At 40.4% G+C, this 18,443-nt stretch overlaps 1 protein-coding gene across 7 annotated transcripts in view; it reads right to left on the bottom strand.

Moving 5' to 3' along the window:
* FAM13C (family with sequence similarity 13 member C) overlaps nt 1-18,443 on the bottom strand; it is a 55,189-nt gene that overhangs the window by 13,194 nt on the left and 23,552 nt on the right. For 4 of the 7 annotated variants that reach the window (XM_074924476.1, XM_074924477.1, XM_074924479.1 and 1 more), the window contains 5 exons: nt 12,068-12,218; nt 6,171-6,381; nt 5,072-5,210; nt 3,501-3,582; nt 1,022-1,233 (listed from right to left, as the gene is read on the bottom strand). In XM_074924476.1, the coding sequence (XP_074780577.1) occupies nt 1,022-1,233; nt 3,501-3,582; nt 5,072-5,210; nt 6,171-6,381; nt 12,068-12,218 (795 nt within the window). The remainder of the gene's footprint in view (nt 1-1,021; nt 1,234-3,500; nt 3,583-5,071; nt 5,211-6,170; nt 6,382-12,067; nt 12,219-18,443) is intronic. The other 3 variants (XM_074924480.1, XM_074924483.1, XM_074924481.1) reach the window with 2 other exon arrangements.

The following is an 18,443-nucleotide window of genomic DNA, read 5'->3' as shown; positions in this document are numbered from 1 at the left end:
AGTAGTTTATAAAAAGAAACAAAAAATCAATCATGTATGCAGAGCTCAAGATCTCGGAAGCATGGATTCATTATGCACAGTTCTAGTTTTTATACAGTAACCAGCTGTTTAAGAAACAAGAATAGAAGCAAAACAAAAGAAAAAATTTAAAATTATCTCTACTGGATACTTTCTGCCACTGAAACCCACCCAGAATCATTTCTTAGTTCTTGCATAGTTTAGAATGTAGTTCTTCTCACTCCTTCTTGTCTCCCTCACCCCCTCCCCTTTTTCGTCCATCAGCCACAGTCTAAATGTTACTGTCGACATTTAGATTTTTAGGTACCTTTGAGGACAGAATTTATTGTCTTGCTTGGCTGTATAGCATCAAGAATAGAAACATCATATGACAGCAAAAATAGCCAAAACCTCCCATATTTTTATGGGCAACATCTATTGCAGAACAACAGCTCTAGACAGACCCTATAATGTGCCAGCAGTGTAGAGGCACAGCAGAATTTTAAAATATGTACTAGTTTAAAAACAAAAAGAAACTGCCCAGCCAAGCAAGCATGTTTCATGGAATATTGCTCCTACATTTAGAAGAGTAATGGAGAACGTGGAAGTGCGGAGGCAGCTTCAGGCCAAGTAAACGTACAAGATCAGAAGGGCAAAGCAGTCTGGGTGGTTGTGCTGTCTGTGTGATCTTAGTGCAGTGCTATCGACTGGGCAGAGGCTTTCAGCATTTTTCAGGTGAGAGGGGACCTTCATTCTCAAAATAGCTTCAGGGACGTTTTAAGTGACACAGTTTCTGTGGACTCAAGATAGGATTGCTTTTGCTGTCACCATCTTCAATACGCTGGAATACGCACTTCCTGTGGGCACCACCTCACAGCTCCCATCTTTTTAGAGAGAAAATGCACTGCAGTGCCAGAAGACGCGGGATGCACACGCACCAGCATACCCTGAGACAGCTGCACGCTAATTAATATCTGCCTCGGATGATAAAGTTCTGAAAGAAACAGCCATACTAGTTAAATACCTTAATAGTCTCAGGAAGGTTGAAGTGTTGTCTTTTCTCCTTTAATCGTCTCAACACACTGTCCATGGTTTCCTCTACTGAGGGTGCTGGTTCTGTGCTTGTGGCCTCCTGTGTCCCAGCCTCCTTAGAGGTCCCATTGCTTTCACAAAGATCATTTCTTTGGGGTGCTCTAGAGGTACAGTTTTGCTCTTCTGACATTCGGAGTTTCAGCTCTGAAAGGCAAATGACTTGATAACTAAAAAGATTAGAAATATTTACAAAGAAGTTTCCTCTGACACTACAAGAAAAAAAAAAAAATCATCCCTACTTCTTGCATGCAATTATTATCATACTGCAGTTGTGTAGGAAAGTAACTCTGCTTCACTTCAACATGTAACATCTTTCACCTGGTTAAAGGGAAATCCAATGGTCAAGGGATGAGATGCGTCCAAGCCAGGGGAACTTAGAGTACATAGGTACTTCTCTTTTTCCTCCAAGGCCATCTTTGACACAAAAAGTGAGGACTGAAGAGGCTCTGGGTTAAAGAGTGGGGTCTGGGTAGTGCAGAATTTCCATGGGAGTGAGCTTAGGAAAGGGGCTTAAAATGACAAACAGCACTTGAGAATACTTGTGGGAGGTTGCGGGGGAGGATATGGAGGCAGAGCTCGCTCTCTCCCCCTTCTCTCTCTAAACCTGCACACTCTCAGTTGATTTGATGTCTGGTCAACTAAGAACACGCCCAAGCCTGCTGGGAGGATTGCTCTCTAAGGATGCGCTCCTTCACAGATACCTTCCTGGACAGGAGGCAGTGTCCTTCAGCCACCTGCCCCACTCTCACCCAGCCGTGCCCCAGAGCCCGCCATGCCAAGCCAGGCTGCTGGAGCCACCTACTCCGGGTCTGCATACCCAACCCTGCCCTTCCCTAGTGCAATTTAAACCATAACCCTCCCTTCCAGAGGCTGCACTGCCATCCCAGCCGGGCTCCTCACAAGGAGATCAGCCACTTCTCGGCAGAAGACATACGGGTTAGAGTGTGTCCTACCTTCCCCCGCAGCAGCCTGCCTGGATGCAATGAGGTCTCTAAGTGTATTAGCTTGACACTAAGCCAAAGACCCTGGAGCTCTAGGAACCAGCACAGAGCAACAAGGAAATTGAATTAAGGTCTGAACGAGCTCCCATAAAACCAGGCTTTGTTCCGAGCATACCCCTCGCTGGTGAAGGACCCTGGGCAAGGTAAGAGATTGATGGCTCCAAATGTGTTAAAATTATTGAAATCCGTGCAGAAACAATAACATTTTTTCTAACTGTGACAGTCTGAGGATACAGGCCAGGTTTGTAGGGAAAAATAGTAATTTTTAGTAAACTCATAGAGCTAGGAAGGATGGACAAGCCTTACAAACTTGAAGGACCTACAAGCATTTGAGAGCATTTCCATTTCTATTGCACCTGTCTCATGTGCCTCATGAATCTTGCTTCACTTAAAAGCAGTGTTGTTATTCAGGATAATAAAATCAAGAGTGTTCACAGGATCGAGGCATTTTGGATGTGAAGGTGAGGCTGATCTATGAAAGCTAGATGCCCTGGCTAGCTGAAGAAATGGTTGAGTCCAATGGTTGAAAGAGATAATTTTCAGAAAATTAACTATGTAGTTTGGCCATTTCCTCTCATTTGCCCTTCCTGGATTTGCAACACAAAGTCCAAGGGAAAAAAAAAAAAATCTAGTAATCATGTAGTATAGTGTTTAAGGAAGAACTTTCCAGAAGAAATTTACTGAAAGATGAGTTGCTAATTCTTTATTTACCACCAGCACATCTTCTATATCTACCATCTTAACTATATCCAAAATAGAGAGAAAGATAATACTACAATTTAATTAGTGTTGAGAATACATTTATAAAGGGGGAAAAGAAGATTTAGATAAATTATAAATAGCCTTTAAAAAAAAAAAAATCAATCAGTCTTGGCTACATTCTTCCTGAGGGCAAACATGTGATATATCCACAGATGTTAATGGAGTGGTATGTAGACAGTCAAGGGCAAAACTTGACCCTCAAGACCAAATCTAGTCTCAAGGAAAGATCAAAAAAATAAAAGCATTAGAGTTGTGTAAGCTCCGTCCTAAAGAAATATTTTGCACCTATATCTGTACAATAAGGACACTTTTAACTCTGCAGTTCTGCAGTTCAGATGCTCATAAAAATATTCAGAATGACATTGCCTTTTGCATGAATGGTTTTAGTGATGAGGGAGAGATGATGTCTTTTTCCCCTTCCCCTTTTTGGTCTTGTTATGAGGATTGAGCTGGTTTACTTTAATCCCCGATTTAAGGAATCAAGTTAAGTCATATCACCCAATCTTTGTTGTCACTGGGAGATTTACTGCCATGCACTGTGAAAAATAAGCAGAGCACTGAGGTTAAAAACTAACTCTAAAATATTCCAGGTACACTCATACTTCCCAAAGCTTCAGCAATAATGTGAAATGACATGCTATTAGGTACCTTTGAGCTGCTTGCGACCTTTGGCCAAATCATTCATCCATTTCAGAACTTCGGGATTGGAAGTCTTGTCACCATGAGAAGGCTGAATGTAAAGAAAAAAAGGAAGAATAAACCAGAAGAAATTGATGGTTATACAATCAAACGTATAAAAACCTCTCCACACACAGTGTGCTAAAACCGTCCGTAGTTCCAGCTGCTCTATATCATAGTGTCATGCAGAGCATGTGGCTTGATCATGGTACTAATTTATCATGACTTACCTCTCCCCATTGTGGCACAGTGCTACATGGATCTGAGCAATTTGACTCAGATCCTAAAAAAAACATTGAGGTCCCTGACTAATTGGGTAAGTAATCTCAGTGACTTCCAAAGGACAGATCAAATACCTAACGCTGGTCAAGTTCCTAAGTGATCTCCAGGATGGTAACCGAAGTACTCTGTCCCTTGCAGAGATAAGCCCCTACTGCTCTCAGACAGGGACTTTCTTGGGAAACAGCACTTAAAAAATTTCAAGTGACCTGCTTAATTAATCAAATGAAAAAACCCTGTGCAACAGAGTGATTTCAAAAGCAACCAACAACAAAAGCTTTGTATATTGGTTCTTTCTTTGCGTTTAGAAAATGCCTCCAATTTAAAATCAATTTACTCTGGATCTTCAAAACTCAGATTAAAATGGCAAAACACTCCTGCAAAACTAAACCTCTGAAAAAATTTCTTTACTTATCCCAGTGTGATGACTGTTTAGGTATGAAATTTTACTCCTAAGACTATATAACGACCACAGGGCAGTACAGTTCACAAATGTATGTATGTTTGCAGTCGTTGATGACGTTAAAAAGGAACGCACGATTTGCTTAATTTTCATTTTAATGTAGTCACAAACCATCACAAATTTCCCTGTTTCGTATTGTACGCATCCTTAGCATCAGGGATGCTTTGACATGTTTGTACTGCACAATTCACACGACACAAACTACCTCGGTGGGAGCAATGATCTTGCATGGACTGCACAGAGCACACCGTTGACCTCAGTCAACGCCCCACCAGCAACGCATCACAATTTCCAGTCCTCTGATTTCTGCCATCAGCTTCTGCTGAGCCCCATGCTTTGGAGGTTTACAGGAGTCTGCCTCAATGAAGGAATCTGCTCAGCAGAGCAACAGTTTCCAAGCAAATGACTTCTGCCAAATAAATAAGTAGCTTTTCATCCTTTGAATCGTTCTGGTTCACAGGCCTGTTAACTATGTTTCACTGATTCACACTTCTCACTCACAAATATGGATATTTTGAACAAATATGGATATTTCGCACAAATATGGATATTTCACACTTCTCACACACAAGGTTGGATATTTTGCAACAAAGATAATCCAAAGAAAATGTAAATTAGAGTCTCAGAACTACCGCATACACTGAAAGATGATAAAAAGATATTCCCTCATTGATGATTTTTTCTATTTCATTTTACCAAAAATACCCTTTCTCCTATCGTTTTGCATAAGTTTAAACACACTGGGATTCTTGCCTGCATCTTGTAGTGTTTCCCTTTATCTTTTCAATTATTATCTTACCAGGTATTTTTTTTCTTGCTCAAACTTTTCTTCATACTTCCTAATTTTTCTCTTAAGACTCTGAAGATGCTTTGTAAGTTGTGCTACTGTTTGTGGTTCTTTGCACTCTTCACAGTTACATCTAGAAGAACTTCTTGGCCTGCAAAACCCGAAAGCATAGTAGGTGGATCAAAGAACTGGCTATAATGTGCCTTGTTTTAGACACACGAAATGCTTTCCTACCACTTCAGAATTTGCAGCTAGGTTCTTTCACAGGGTATAGACAGTTTAGTTTTACAAAGGAAGCATAAAATAATTGCTTTTGCTTAAAGCTACCCCTAGAGTTTGCTAACGGCTTCACCATCTGTCTTTCACTCTCTCTCTTTTTTTTTTTTTTTTAATTGTGGGATTTCTAAATATTTTCCAAAAGTTTAATCTAGTAGGTTACAACCTGATCCTGCATTTACATTTAACATCCACATCTTACTTCGCAGATCTTCCAACTGTAATGGGAGACTGTAATGACATGATTTCTAAAAGTAAGCTCAGGGAGCTTTTTTTATCACTGGGAATAAACATTGTCATTTTGAAGGCAGTTTCTGATCTTTTGCAATTGCAAATCAATAGATGTGATTATTATTCAGAATATATATTCATATAAAGCTGACAGCTTTGTATAGAATCTTTTAAGAAAGTTTGGTTTCTCTCTCAAACTCACAGCTTGGTTTCTAGAGATAACGTATATGGACTGTTCATATGTTCTGTGACACATCTAGTGAATGACTCAAACTATAGTTGTATTACAGCTGAAATTTTTATTATTATACCTTGATAGCCCTCTCTATCTTATGTTTATTCATCAGCCTAATTACTAACATTTAAAACTGTCCTTGCTAACTATAATTAACAAAGACTTCAAATAATATTGTACCGTGTTATAACTGAAAAGATGCTAGATACTATTTCTGGTATTGCAAATTAACCATGTCAAAAATACACTACAATATGAAAACTTCTTGTTTATGACACAACAGTAACTGAAAGAACCATGAAAAGTCAAAGACTGTGGATCGTACAAAAATTATTTAAAATATATAAGAATTAAAATGCATTTTCTTACATCATGAAGGGTTGAGCACTTGGTGGAGAAGGGGCAGACTCTGTGTCTAAATTAAATCTCTGGCTTTGGCTAAAGATAGAGCAGCGTGGTGACAAAAGAGGATTGTCTCCATCTGTAATGTGATACAGCAGTCGACTGGTCCCTAGGGAGTGATGTTCTTGTGGGCTGTTGTCCGTGTCGTTCTGCCAGTCTCTGTGGGCTGGCACAGGCTCTAGAAAGAAAGAATAAACCAATATGGCCTGCGGGTCACTGACAAGATATTTAGCTACCGAGATAAATACAGGTCTATATTTAGGGAAGTATTCAAGGCGTAAGTATGCAAAGTAAACAGCAAATAGTCCAGCAAAGTATCACATGCGGGATGAACAGAATACTGAGGATGAGACAATAGAAAGGACAGTTAATGGCTTAACAAAGCATTTCTGAGTTCCACAGGTGAAGGTGGATGGGTGTGTTTGTAAACTATGAACTATAATATAAAGATGGAGAGTTTCCCAGAATAGTAACATTAATTATATTTTCATAGATCTATTTGTTTTTGAAAGCCACATTCCTGAAGAAGATGATGGATGTACAAAACAAGTTTAACTTCGTGATTTAGGATTTAGTCCTTTGGTCAAGAGAAAGGCAGATCAAAACTATAATATGTCCTGATGCTAAGAACCTCCAGTGTTGCTTGCAGTATCCTGCAGAATTTTGTTAAGGTTCGAAGTAACATACCCATGGGTCTAAAGAACACGAGATATGAAAATAACAACCAGTAACATTCAAGGTAGTTATCCAAGGTGGTGTGCAGTGACACCCACCTGGAGGAGGCATGCTCATCTTACTGGGTTAATATTCTCTTGGACCAGAAATGGAAACCTCACCTCAGGTGCCTCAAAAGGTAAAATGTGTTTTATAGAGATGGTCAAGCTCGAAGTCAGAATGATTTATACTGGACTGAAAAAGTAGGAATTGGTGAACCTCATCACCCTGACTCTGTTTAGGGGTAACACGGAAAATTACAGGCACATTACTGAGCCTACTTCTAGGGAATACCCAGAGTTCATCATCCCTTTGCTGTACCCAGGTACATTAACGGGAAGACCCACTGAGTCTTCCTCCTCACCCTCAGTGTGTAAAACGGGTGAGGGTGATCTAGCCTAGTCGGTATTTCTGCTATGAGATGATTGTGCTTTAAAGCAGATTATACTTATAAGGAGAAACTCCACGCTCTTGTAAAAGCTCTTCCCTCAAAAACAGTCCATACATGTTAAAGGAAAGAATGTGCTCTTCTGTCACAGGTTCCCCTACATCAGTTTCCACAGTACACAGTATTTCACACCAGATGATACCTTATTTATTTCCTCTAAACCCATGTATATATACAGCCTTTGAATTCATCTCTATTATTTTGTATTTCCAGGCAGCTTGCACGTCATTTCTAATCAGTATTACACTTGCAATATAACATGCATTCTAATACATTTCACAGAATCTTTTTATTCAACGGAAGACCAAAACTGCACAGAAAAAAAAAAAAAAAACCACAAACCACACTATACATGGATTTACCCACAGAGGAGCAGGCAGGTTTAGAAAAGTTCTTTCACCTTCACTTTCTTGGCATTTTCTCCTTTCTACATGAGACACAACATTCCCGTGGTAAGCAGGTATTTCTTTCAGAATTTTAATGGAACCTTTACAGTACATTTTATTTGACCTCTGCCCAACAGATACTGAAGCTACAAATCCCTTTTACTGCACTGGGACAGTGGGGACAAACCAGCTCTGAATGGCACCCTCCAAAGAAAGCAACCATTGATTTCAAAAATAATATTTATAATGGCCTAAGATATCATTTTATCAAGCACTATCCAACTGTTTATGCTTTACAGACAATAAAAAATCCAGTTGTATATTGTACAACCACAGTTTAGTCTGTCATGGAAAAGATAGACGTGACTTTTGTATCTCTAAGTTCATCTGTTCCAACAGCACCATCAATTATAATTACATTAAGCATTCTCACAATGAGACAATGACGTTGATTATTAATTCTAACCTAGCACCTTCCTCTAAGTACTTCATACTCTGTAGGTCAAATTCAACACTTCAAGATACCAGAGCAACACTCAGAACTTTTAAATTGTGTATAAGATTCAAATCCTCCCACAGAGAGATTCAGAAAGGCGCCTGGGAGAAGCAAGGGTAGAGCACTGCACCGGTAATGAGAACAGCTGGAATAAATGTTGTTCTGCAAACAAAAGTGTTGTCGCTTTCTGGCAAGAAATCTTTCCTTCATCTGTAAGAATTTATTAAAAATTAAGCTTTGGTTGGGTTTTGTTTTGTTGTTGTTGGGGTTTTTTTTTTCATTTCTGAAAAAGAATCTTGTCAGTGAGAAAAACCTGGCTTGCTTCCTTTTATTTCATCATCTTTGAACTTCAAGAAACATATCATCACTGTGAAGCAGGTTGACTAAGAATAGTTTCACTATTTCTCATGCTCCGTTATTAAAAGGAAGAAATTATTTTATAGTCATATTAAGTAGCACTCTCCTCACTGTGAAAGGAAAATTATGTTATAAAAAAATCAGCCCGTCTGTGTACAATAGGTGCAGGAAAGAAGTTCCCAACATTTGAACTCTGATCTTCTGTGGACCTAGAAGTATTCCTCTTTCAGGAGGCAGCTCATCCTGCTGAGAAACTCTCCCGTCACAGACATTTGCTCCTTTTCACATTTACAACCGGGCAATCTTACAAGGCCCAACCCAGCCTCAGAAATGAAAGAAAAGTTCACATTCAAGACTAAACACTCCAGGTAGGACACATAGTGGCTGGAGCATCTCCAGTGTAAAACCAAACACACATTGCCGCAGAGAATTCAGGAAGAGTGTTTTACTCAGCTAGCAAATGAAAGGGAGACAACGTGCATGACAGGTGAATCTGGGAATATTTCCCAAATGCTAGGCCTGTTCCATTTCCTTGGCACCGGGCTTCCTGACAGCGTCGCTCCACTAAAGCTTCCAAACTGGTGCAACTTTGGTATGACCCCATGAAAGGTTTTAGTCCCAGCCCTACTATAGATGCATTAAATAGCTACCTACTGTCCAGAAGTGGTCAGCTGGTCATTCAAACTAATTCATTTATGAGGCCCAATTACTGTAATAGCAGAACATCTCAGGCTGATGAGAAGTTATAACCAAACCCATTTTTAATTAAAACTTAGGGCCATCATCCTGATTACAGTTCTGCGTAGATCCTAAAGAAGACACTAATCAGTATCCTGAGAGTAGCCCATGAACTGACCAAACATCTACCTGTGTTCTTGTGTCTCATCTAATTTAACCTCTGTTTTTCCAAAACTAAAGCCATGTCTAGCCAGTAAGTTGCCCCTTGGCCTGCATCTACTCCTTCTCATCTACTCAGTCCAGCTTAGCACTGACAAGAGCTGACCACAGGACTTAAAGCCAAGATCTAATATAATATGTGGTATGCTTCATAATGTGGACTTTAATCGTATGACAATGTCATATGGTACAAGTCTGTGTTTCTGTATATGATATTCTTGAAGTAAAACAATAATACACTGAAATCTGTTGAACATAAAAAAGAATATGCAGCTGTAATGTGTTCATCTCTCAACATGTTACGTCTGTGAATGCCAGTGTCAGGATCTTTAATTTAAAGAACATTTAGAACATCTTGTAGTTAAGTTCAGCTGCTCACTGCTCAAGTCACGTGTTTGATATATACTCACATCCAAAAGCAGTAGAAATTACTCACACTCTGCTTTTCTGATGTTCCCTTAAAAAAACTCGCTGAATAACCCATTGCAATTCTTTATCATCTCACTTTGCCATCTCTAATTCGAGTTTTTACATATTCAAAAGCAAACTGAAAATTGCTGATTTTGCTCAGTGAGAAGAGTTACAGCTCACCCCTTAAAATGTGAATCCTGAAATACCCTGCTGTTTTACTACACTGTTTTAGCTTTGTTCACCATACATACAATGTATTTTTTTCTCTAATTTTTTTTGACTGGGATGTGAAACAAAATAAATAGACTTCAGAATCATGTTTATTTTAAAGATAATACAATTGTACTTTGTTAATATTAAATTTTTTTATTGCCTGATTCGGCAAAGGCTAATAACTAGAGACATACTGTATGGCACATCCTCTATAAACTCTGTTCCTAGCCTGGTACAAATCTCTAGACTTCCATCCAAGTTTGAGCTGAAATAGGCAACAGTCCCATGTGACAACTCAGTGTATCAGATTTCAGCAGTAATTTAAGAGACAGAATTAGGACTAGCTCTATCTGTGCAAATTGTCAAGTTATTTAAAATAAAAAAAAAAAAAAACCACAAACCAGATGTTAGCAGGAATGAGCGTATATTAAAATCCATTAAATCGGTAAGCTTTAACTAAAGCACAAGTTTGAATTGGGGTGCCAGAGCGTACTCTGAACTGTGTGAGGGAAATGCTACAGCATCGTTATTTGCCTGTGCAGCTGGAGACAGGCAAATAGGAGCTAGAGAGGGCATTGGAAGTAGGGGTCATTAGCAGTATGAATTAAAAGAAAATCCAATCAAAATGGCAAAAATAAGCAAACGAAACAATTATGAACCATCCTAACAATGACTTATGAATCTACCAGATCCAAATAATTCAGTAAGCTATCAGAAAAGGAGGAGAAACCACCCTGCCTTAAAGGAAAAGGGTCAGTGCAGATTGTGCATGGGCTGCAAAACATCTCTGCCTGTGAGGCACAGATATCAGATCTCTCTTTCCTCAGATCCACACCAAGGGACTAGCACCAGCCCAAGTTCTGTACCTTTTTTTTTTTTTTTTTTGCCTAGCTGGGCCAAAGCATCCTTTTTTTAAAACCTAAAATCTAGGATATTTAGTATTTTTTAGATTCCTTCATCTTTCTACCAGTTTGGATTCTAAGTACCCTTTTCCTTAATTGTGGAATGCGAACTTCAAACTTGAGAATTTCTTAAGAAGAATACTATAATTTGTGATTTTTTTTTTCCCCTAGGCAAATAACTTACTGTTATTTCTTCCTGAAAATTCTGAGCAAACAGCTTCTGAAATAAGTTCTTGTGAACCCAGCCCTGATCCTGACACAAAGCATCAATCACAAAGGGATTTACTGACCAATCTGCCTTAATTTGGACCGTACATGGTAAACGATTTAAGTATTTGTGTATTCATGTCACTTGTCTGTGAGATGTGTGAGTCATATTGCCTTTGACCTATTTTTCGCGAACAGTGATTCCTCTTCTACTGAGCATCACGACTCTGCCAGCCCTGTGACTACAAGCTATGAATTGACAAAAATAGTGCCGAGCCTTAGGGCTATTTTATTTGCTAGGACTGGTTTCCATATTGAGAAAAGAGGGAGAAAGAACACACCACATTCTGCCCAGGTGGATAATAACACAGGTTCATGAATGATTCAAATCCACATGCTGTAAAACTATCTCTCTGCTGATGCGTTAAATTAAAATCAATAATAGGAGAAATGAAGTGATATTGTTCTGACAAAAAGAATGACAAAAATAGAATTACATGATATGGCAGGTGATCTCACACAATACAGACAGAGGAAGTAAAAAGCATGGATTTACTTAAAAAAAATAATTAAAACTGAAAATAAACAGGATTCTTAAAACCTGTCTGGAAAGCAAACCTCCCTCTCAGAAAAACAGAGGGTTATAGCCATGAATTTCCATTCTTTTAACAGGCATCACCCCTTTTTACATTACACAGCACTTGCCTCAGGAAATGATGCTTTGCATTAGCTCTGCACCGTTTCCTAGAAGACTGCAAATCTGATATTAAACTGCAAGTCACAAGGCTTTTTTATAATTGCAAATGAGACCACATCACGACATGATCGCTTACCTCCACAACTGGCCCCATCAGCTTGCACACTGGCTTGGACTGATGAAGGGGCTGGATCCTTGGGTGCCGACAGCTGAGGAGTTTCTTCCTGGGTTGGCAGAAAGGCAGAGCACAGATCGGTTTCAAGGGCTTGTAGCTTCAACAAAGAATTCTGCAGACAAAAGCAGAACATTGGGCTAGCTAGAGAGCAACAGAACACAGCGACAGCTCTTCAACTCCCCGAGCCCATCAGCAGCGCCTGCAAAGGGCTGTTCCACCAGCAGCTCTCAGAGGATGTGCGAGAGAACAAACGTGCCCTGTTCCACGAGTTTCCTGATTTCTGGTTATTTAAATCCCGATTTACATGGATTATTCATGACACGTGGGAAAGATGACTTCGTCAGCAAAAGACGATTTATTCTAGGAAGCCAAACTGAGATGGTGTCCCTTTTCTTGGTGTCGAAGCAATACGTTAAGCAAGTATTTCATTCATTGGGCTGACATCACGATCTGATGACATTATGTCCCTCCCCATTTACCATTCATAAAAAAAACCCAAAAAACAAAAAACAAACCAAACAAAAAACAACAAATCTTCCTCTCCAGCCAGTGAGCGCAGTACCCAGCAGTGAACAAAGAGTTACTGAGAACACGCTCTCTCATGACATTCTTGGAAGAGATATTTTTTAATTTACTTTTTTTTTTTAGAGATACTTCTTTATGTAGACATAGCTTTTATATAGGATGCTGCTGCTTCTACAGGGCAACCAGATCATTTCCTATACGCTGCAAAGGTAAAATTAACAGATCATTATCACTTGCTGCAGACAAATCAATGAGGACGAGGCTCGTTATCTACAGCATCACTTCCAGCTACTGTGGCATGCTTGGTCCATTTCTTATTTTAATCTTTAGTGCTGCATGCACTATTCAGCTGTACAATCTGACACAAGCATCTTGCTGTGATGTAAATGCTGTGAAAGCCCTAATCACCATCTGACTGGGCAAAATGAGTCACTACCCGTACCCCACGCATTCAGTTCCCCTCTCTCAAGGGAGATACAGCTTGCAACATAAAACAAAATCACACAAGGCTGTCTTAATAATCACACAGCTGGCACATGCCAAATATACATAAAATGTTGTCACTCAAACGGCACATATTTGTGAATAGCATTTTCTGAGAAAAAAATCTGAGTTGCAACAGAAAAAAAAAAAAAAAAAAAAATCAAGTTTATACCCTGCAAAGCTCCTTTGCCCACTCTGTCAAAAATCTGAAACTGACTTATGGATTCATTGAATGAAATAATGACTTTATTTACTGAAATAATTTTCCTTTGTGTAACAACATTGTCACCTCTGTAGTGAGTAGTTTAATATCTTTGCATTATTTTTATTGTAATGCAGCCCTTTTATAAACCCAAGGATGCCAGTGTTTTTAGGTTAAAAAAAATAAAGAAAACTCATTTGGCTGAGAACAGCAGGGAAGACTATCAGCCTTGATCCTTTCATTCCTTTTATAGAATTCAGGCAGTGAAAAGGGAGCAGAAAGTAGTTCTTTCTAGGAAATACCTCAAAATAGGGAAGTTTCAAAAAAGCACAAGATCACCATAACTAGATCCTGCCGCCCTGCTTCAAAATCCGCATCCCGTTCCACAGAACAGGTCAGGGTACAATCAAACACTTGGACTTTGTCCTCAGCTTAGGTCAAAAGGGAAATGCAGGAACACCTTCCTGCGCCTGGTCCCAGAGTGAACAGGAGCTCTGGCCATCCCTGTCGGAAGCTGCTTAACATTCACAACCTGTGAGCAAATAAATGGCTCGTGTTATACATTTATTTTAGAACTAAGTTCTCCTCGTTTGTTGTCAAGATACATTTTGACATCTCATCTTGGAGTACCGAGAAAGAAGTGACTGCAAGATCAAGCACCGATTCATAACTAAATGCCTAAATGTAATAATATTCTTTAAAAATATGGCATGATTATAGAGGCAGAAGATAATTTTACTATTCCCAGGCACAGGTTGCATTAAGAGCCCACCATCCTCTGGCCCAGCTGCCATTTGTAAGGATAATTTACTCATCCTGACCAGCAGCACTTCACCTTCACTCCTCAGTTTCTCCAAGACTACTGAATGACTGGCATCTTTCCCTTGTCACTCACTGACACCGTTTGGCCCAATATTTTACATAAATTGCTTCAAACTGATCTGACTCCTCTCACCTGTCTGCTACAAAGAATATACCGGGTGTGCAAATGTCCCCAGCGTGGGCTTCCTCAGGGAAGACCAGTATAACGAATTCACTCAGCTCCTTTGCTGACAGCCACATCACCTCAGTGCCCGTTTTACGGGTCAGCCAGCCAGCAGCCCCAGCAGTACCTTACTTGGCTTTCTGCTTCTGATGTATTTAGTAGAATTCTTACCATCAATCTGAGCATCTTTTAGGACGTACATTCAAAGTCGTCTTTAATTCTCGACAGGGCTTTCTTCAGTTACAGACAGAGCGACGGAAACCATCTCACCTTCAACAGTTTCCAAGAGGCAGTGAATTTTCCTTGTCAAGGGAAGGGTGCTGACTGGAATCATACCCATGGCACTGTTTTGGGAAGGGTTTTCATGACGTGACAGGCCTCATTTTCCACTGCCTGTCATCCCAGCTAGACCCAAATGAAGTGGCTATGGAATTATCACAACAGACAGGCCGCGTTTTACAGTCATCAATGTCATCTAGCAAAAAGATGGCCATACCAGTTACAAACCAGTGAGGGCTCTGATCCCAGCCCGGACCTTATCATGAGAACTGCTGATGGCAAGTAAGGAGAACATAGGTGTAAATACCAGAAGAACATACCAGTAAGGAGAACATAGGCAAATAACCGACAAAAATACCTCACCTTCACAAACTGTTACTTCAAGTATTTGACAAAAAAATTCCCATACCAAGAAAATACATTCACTTTGTATCACTGTGATACATTAGTATTTATGGCAAGTTCAGTATAAAAAAACATTCCACAGACTACATTGTTAAACATTGTATTTTGGCAATGTTCATGCTGTAACTCACCAGCTGGTTTATATTCAGTTGCTCTAAGTGATATTTTTCACCCATCTGTGGAAGGTGGGTGGATGGCAAATTTCCAGTCACTGCCAAAATACTAAAAAAAATTCATATAATAATAATAATAATATAAATACTTTATATCATTTCACGAATGTGCCCTTGACAGGGACTTGATGTAGGGAGAAAAAGAAAAAGTCGTTTTGATCGTTTTGATGTTACCGGGGAGATGATGGATCTGGAGTATGCCATCAACCTCATCTTACTCCTAAAACACAGCTGAGTACTATGGCACTGCCACGGTGCACTCACTATCCGTGATATTTATGGGAACACATCTAAGGAGACATAGCTTTAAGCAAAGGCCCAGCACAAAGCTGCCCAGGGTCGCCAACTCATGGGCAACAGGATCATCCTAGTAAATGGACGGGATGACCCTGCTGCCTGTCCTCTCCTGCCACTCTCAGAGGGCTGCTTGAAGGACCGGCCACACCAGAGCAGCTGGGCTGGATCCGCCAGCCTCGGACCCCTGTGGCAGGAGCAGTGCAGGCCCCTGTTTCTGCAGCTGCGGTCCAAGCAGAGCAGGAAGGTCTCTGGGAGGGGACACGGCCACCTATCAGCGACTGGCAGCAGGTCCTCTGTCCTTGGGCTCACTGGTGGCAGGCCAACATGCTACCAACTGCCAGCGAAAGGACGGCAAAAAGAGAGAAAAATAAAGCCTGAGCCCTGTCTTCCTCTTCTCAAGCATCCCAAGTTTATTTGAAATCTTACTAACCCCTTCCAGCTTCCCCCTAATTCTCCAGTACTTTCCAGAACCTGCCCAGCCCCGATGTGACTCCAGGCATCCTGGCACACCGGTGGGGATCTGCACTCTTCTGCGCTGCACACACTCAGCAATACCTCTCCTCTGGAGATGGACCAGCCTGTGCACATGCTATACTTAAAACTCTCTCACAGTCCAGACCTGCCCCTGGGGCCCAACCGGGCCATTTAAAAGAACTTGCAAAACACGTCAGAAGCAAAGACAAACAGCTAAAATACATAGAGAGGGAAATGTTAGGTCGTGACAGGTACCATCACAAATTTTAGTAATTTCACATGGAAAACCAGTATCACTGAAGTAATTTAAGCTATGGTATATTATATCAGCTGATTAACTCAGTTCAAATACTTCAGATCTGATGCTTGTTCCAGCTTTACTCTGGGGCCTAACATTAGGGTTTCTGATGCAGTAATTCCTGATCCATGCTAATGCAAATGAAAAGACATATTAATATTTAAAATGGATCCTTAAGTTTCTTTGGAAAAATAACCATATTGTTGCCTCTTAAGAACAGCATTTTGAAAGACTGAAAAATAAGGAACTGTCTTGGACAAAGGTTTCTTATCTCTTCTTATAACCTCTTAAAGTAACTGACAACTCAAAGAACTTGAGCTATGCCAGTTCCACTAGAAGTAAAAACATCCTGCATTATTCCAGATCAAAGATAATAGAAAAATAAAGACATTTACAGAAAGTCTGAGGAAAATGGAAAAAGAGACAGTGCGGTACTCCTCTCCTATTTGTTATTTTTGCAAATGCTTTAAGAAAACACCGTTGTTAAAGTATCATACTCTTGCCTGCTGGAGAAAACACAGTACAAAAGGATTGCCATTTTCAGAGGAACCTCAGCCCGTAGTAAAGAAACCATCTTTATGAAGAAGTAAACCTGTAGACTGTACCCCACTGACCATCTCTCTTTCCATCCAGTGATCATTAAAATCAAGAGTTGAGGCCTTAGGACAAGGAATTATTGATAGGTAACCTCTTACACACCATACACCTACACTCACACTGCTAAATCCCTCTGGAGAACAGGATCCTGAATGAATAAATTCTCCCAAGTTATCACCAAAACGTTGTGGCAATGAGGGGGAGTCCCCTGAAACGCCTCACAAACGTTCTCTCGGTGGGTGCCAGCAGTAGCTCCCTCTCCAGCTGGAGGTGCCCGCATGGGCCCTGCAGGATCAGCTCCACGTGACGTCTCGGTCAGCACGTCCAGGGGGCCGCAGCCCGATGGGAGGCAACGTGCCAAATGGAGCCCCGCAGCCCCACGCTCTCCTTCACTGTGACAAAAGCTACAGCACTGCCCAACCTGCTCATCAACCGGTGCTCGCTGCCTGTCCCAACACACAGCAGGTAGCTGGCAATGGCTAGAAGAGAGCCACTGCTGCTAGAAATTATTTCTTGCCCTGATCAAGCATTATTATTATTATCAGCATCCTTTGCTGGACATCCTCGCAGACTTCCTAAGGCCTGGTAAGTTTAAGAACTGAGGGAGGATGGAAAGGGAATAGGCCTGCCCCACCCATGGACTCTGCCTGGGCTCAGCCTGAGGCTGACAGGGAGAAGAAAGGAGAAGTAAAGCCCATACCAGGTGCTTTCTGCTTAAACTGAAACCACCCTGCCCCGCACACGGTGCTTCTGACTGTTAAGGGTGCCTGCACCCTGCCTCTGGGCTGCTCCTGCCTCTCCAGGACAGGAAGGCACCTATTCCAGTATATCCACTTTCTTGATGGATTTACTGGATTTATGAAATCAGATGGGGCAGAGAAAGAGAATAATCCAAGCTTTCAACATTTAATGGCCTTTGAAGTGATTCATATAGAAAAGAAACTGAGCAAATATCAACCTGTTCAATTTCTTCACTCTAAGGAAATTAAAGCTTTTATACGTCACATTAGAACAGCGATGTAGAAAAGCATCTCCCTTGCTTTTTAATCTGAGACTTCAGGTTAAAATAAGATAGGCATATTTTATGTGAACGCAAGGAAATCTCTGCAGTATCTGCTATGGCAATATTTGTGTCTCGAGGCGTATGACATTTTCAATTCAAAACTTCCTTTATGGGGAACAAACAAGCCACAATAAGATAGAACAAGATATGCCCTGGGTCTGTATAACGCCACGGGTGAGCAGTGAAGAGAGACGCCACTTTCTCTAAGACAAGAAGGGAATATATTTTCTTATGACACATGTCCGTTTGGGTTTGCAGTAGACCTGAGACACAATACAATCTAAGATCTTGCAGAAGAAAGCACCAGAATGTAACCTTTGCTCATTCCCCATAAATTATTAGCAATTTATTTTAATTTCTGCTCTAATTATCTGCTTTAATATCATACACTGGTTTTATTTATAATATTTTACCTTAACCTTTAAGGAATCCTTTGCAAGAATTTTAAATGGAAGGTTTTAAGTGGAAGATTTGATGATTATTTGCAATGAGGCTTCTCGAAAGAAACAATAACTTAATGATTTCTCCCAGGGCCTTAACTGGCTAGACAGAGGCT

This window comes from Athene noctua, chromosome 21, assembly GCF_965140245.1.
Source record: "Athene noctua chromosome 21, bAthNoc1.hap1.1, whole genome shotgun sequence".
Taxonomy (NCBI): Eukaryota; Metazoa; Chordata; class Aves; order Strigiformes; family Strigidae; genus Athene; species Athene noctua.
This window is presented reverse-complemented; position numbering and strand designations above follow the sequence as displayed.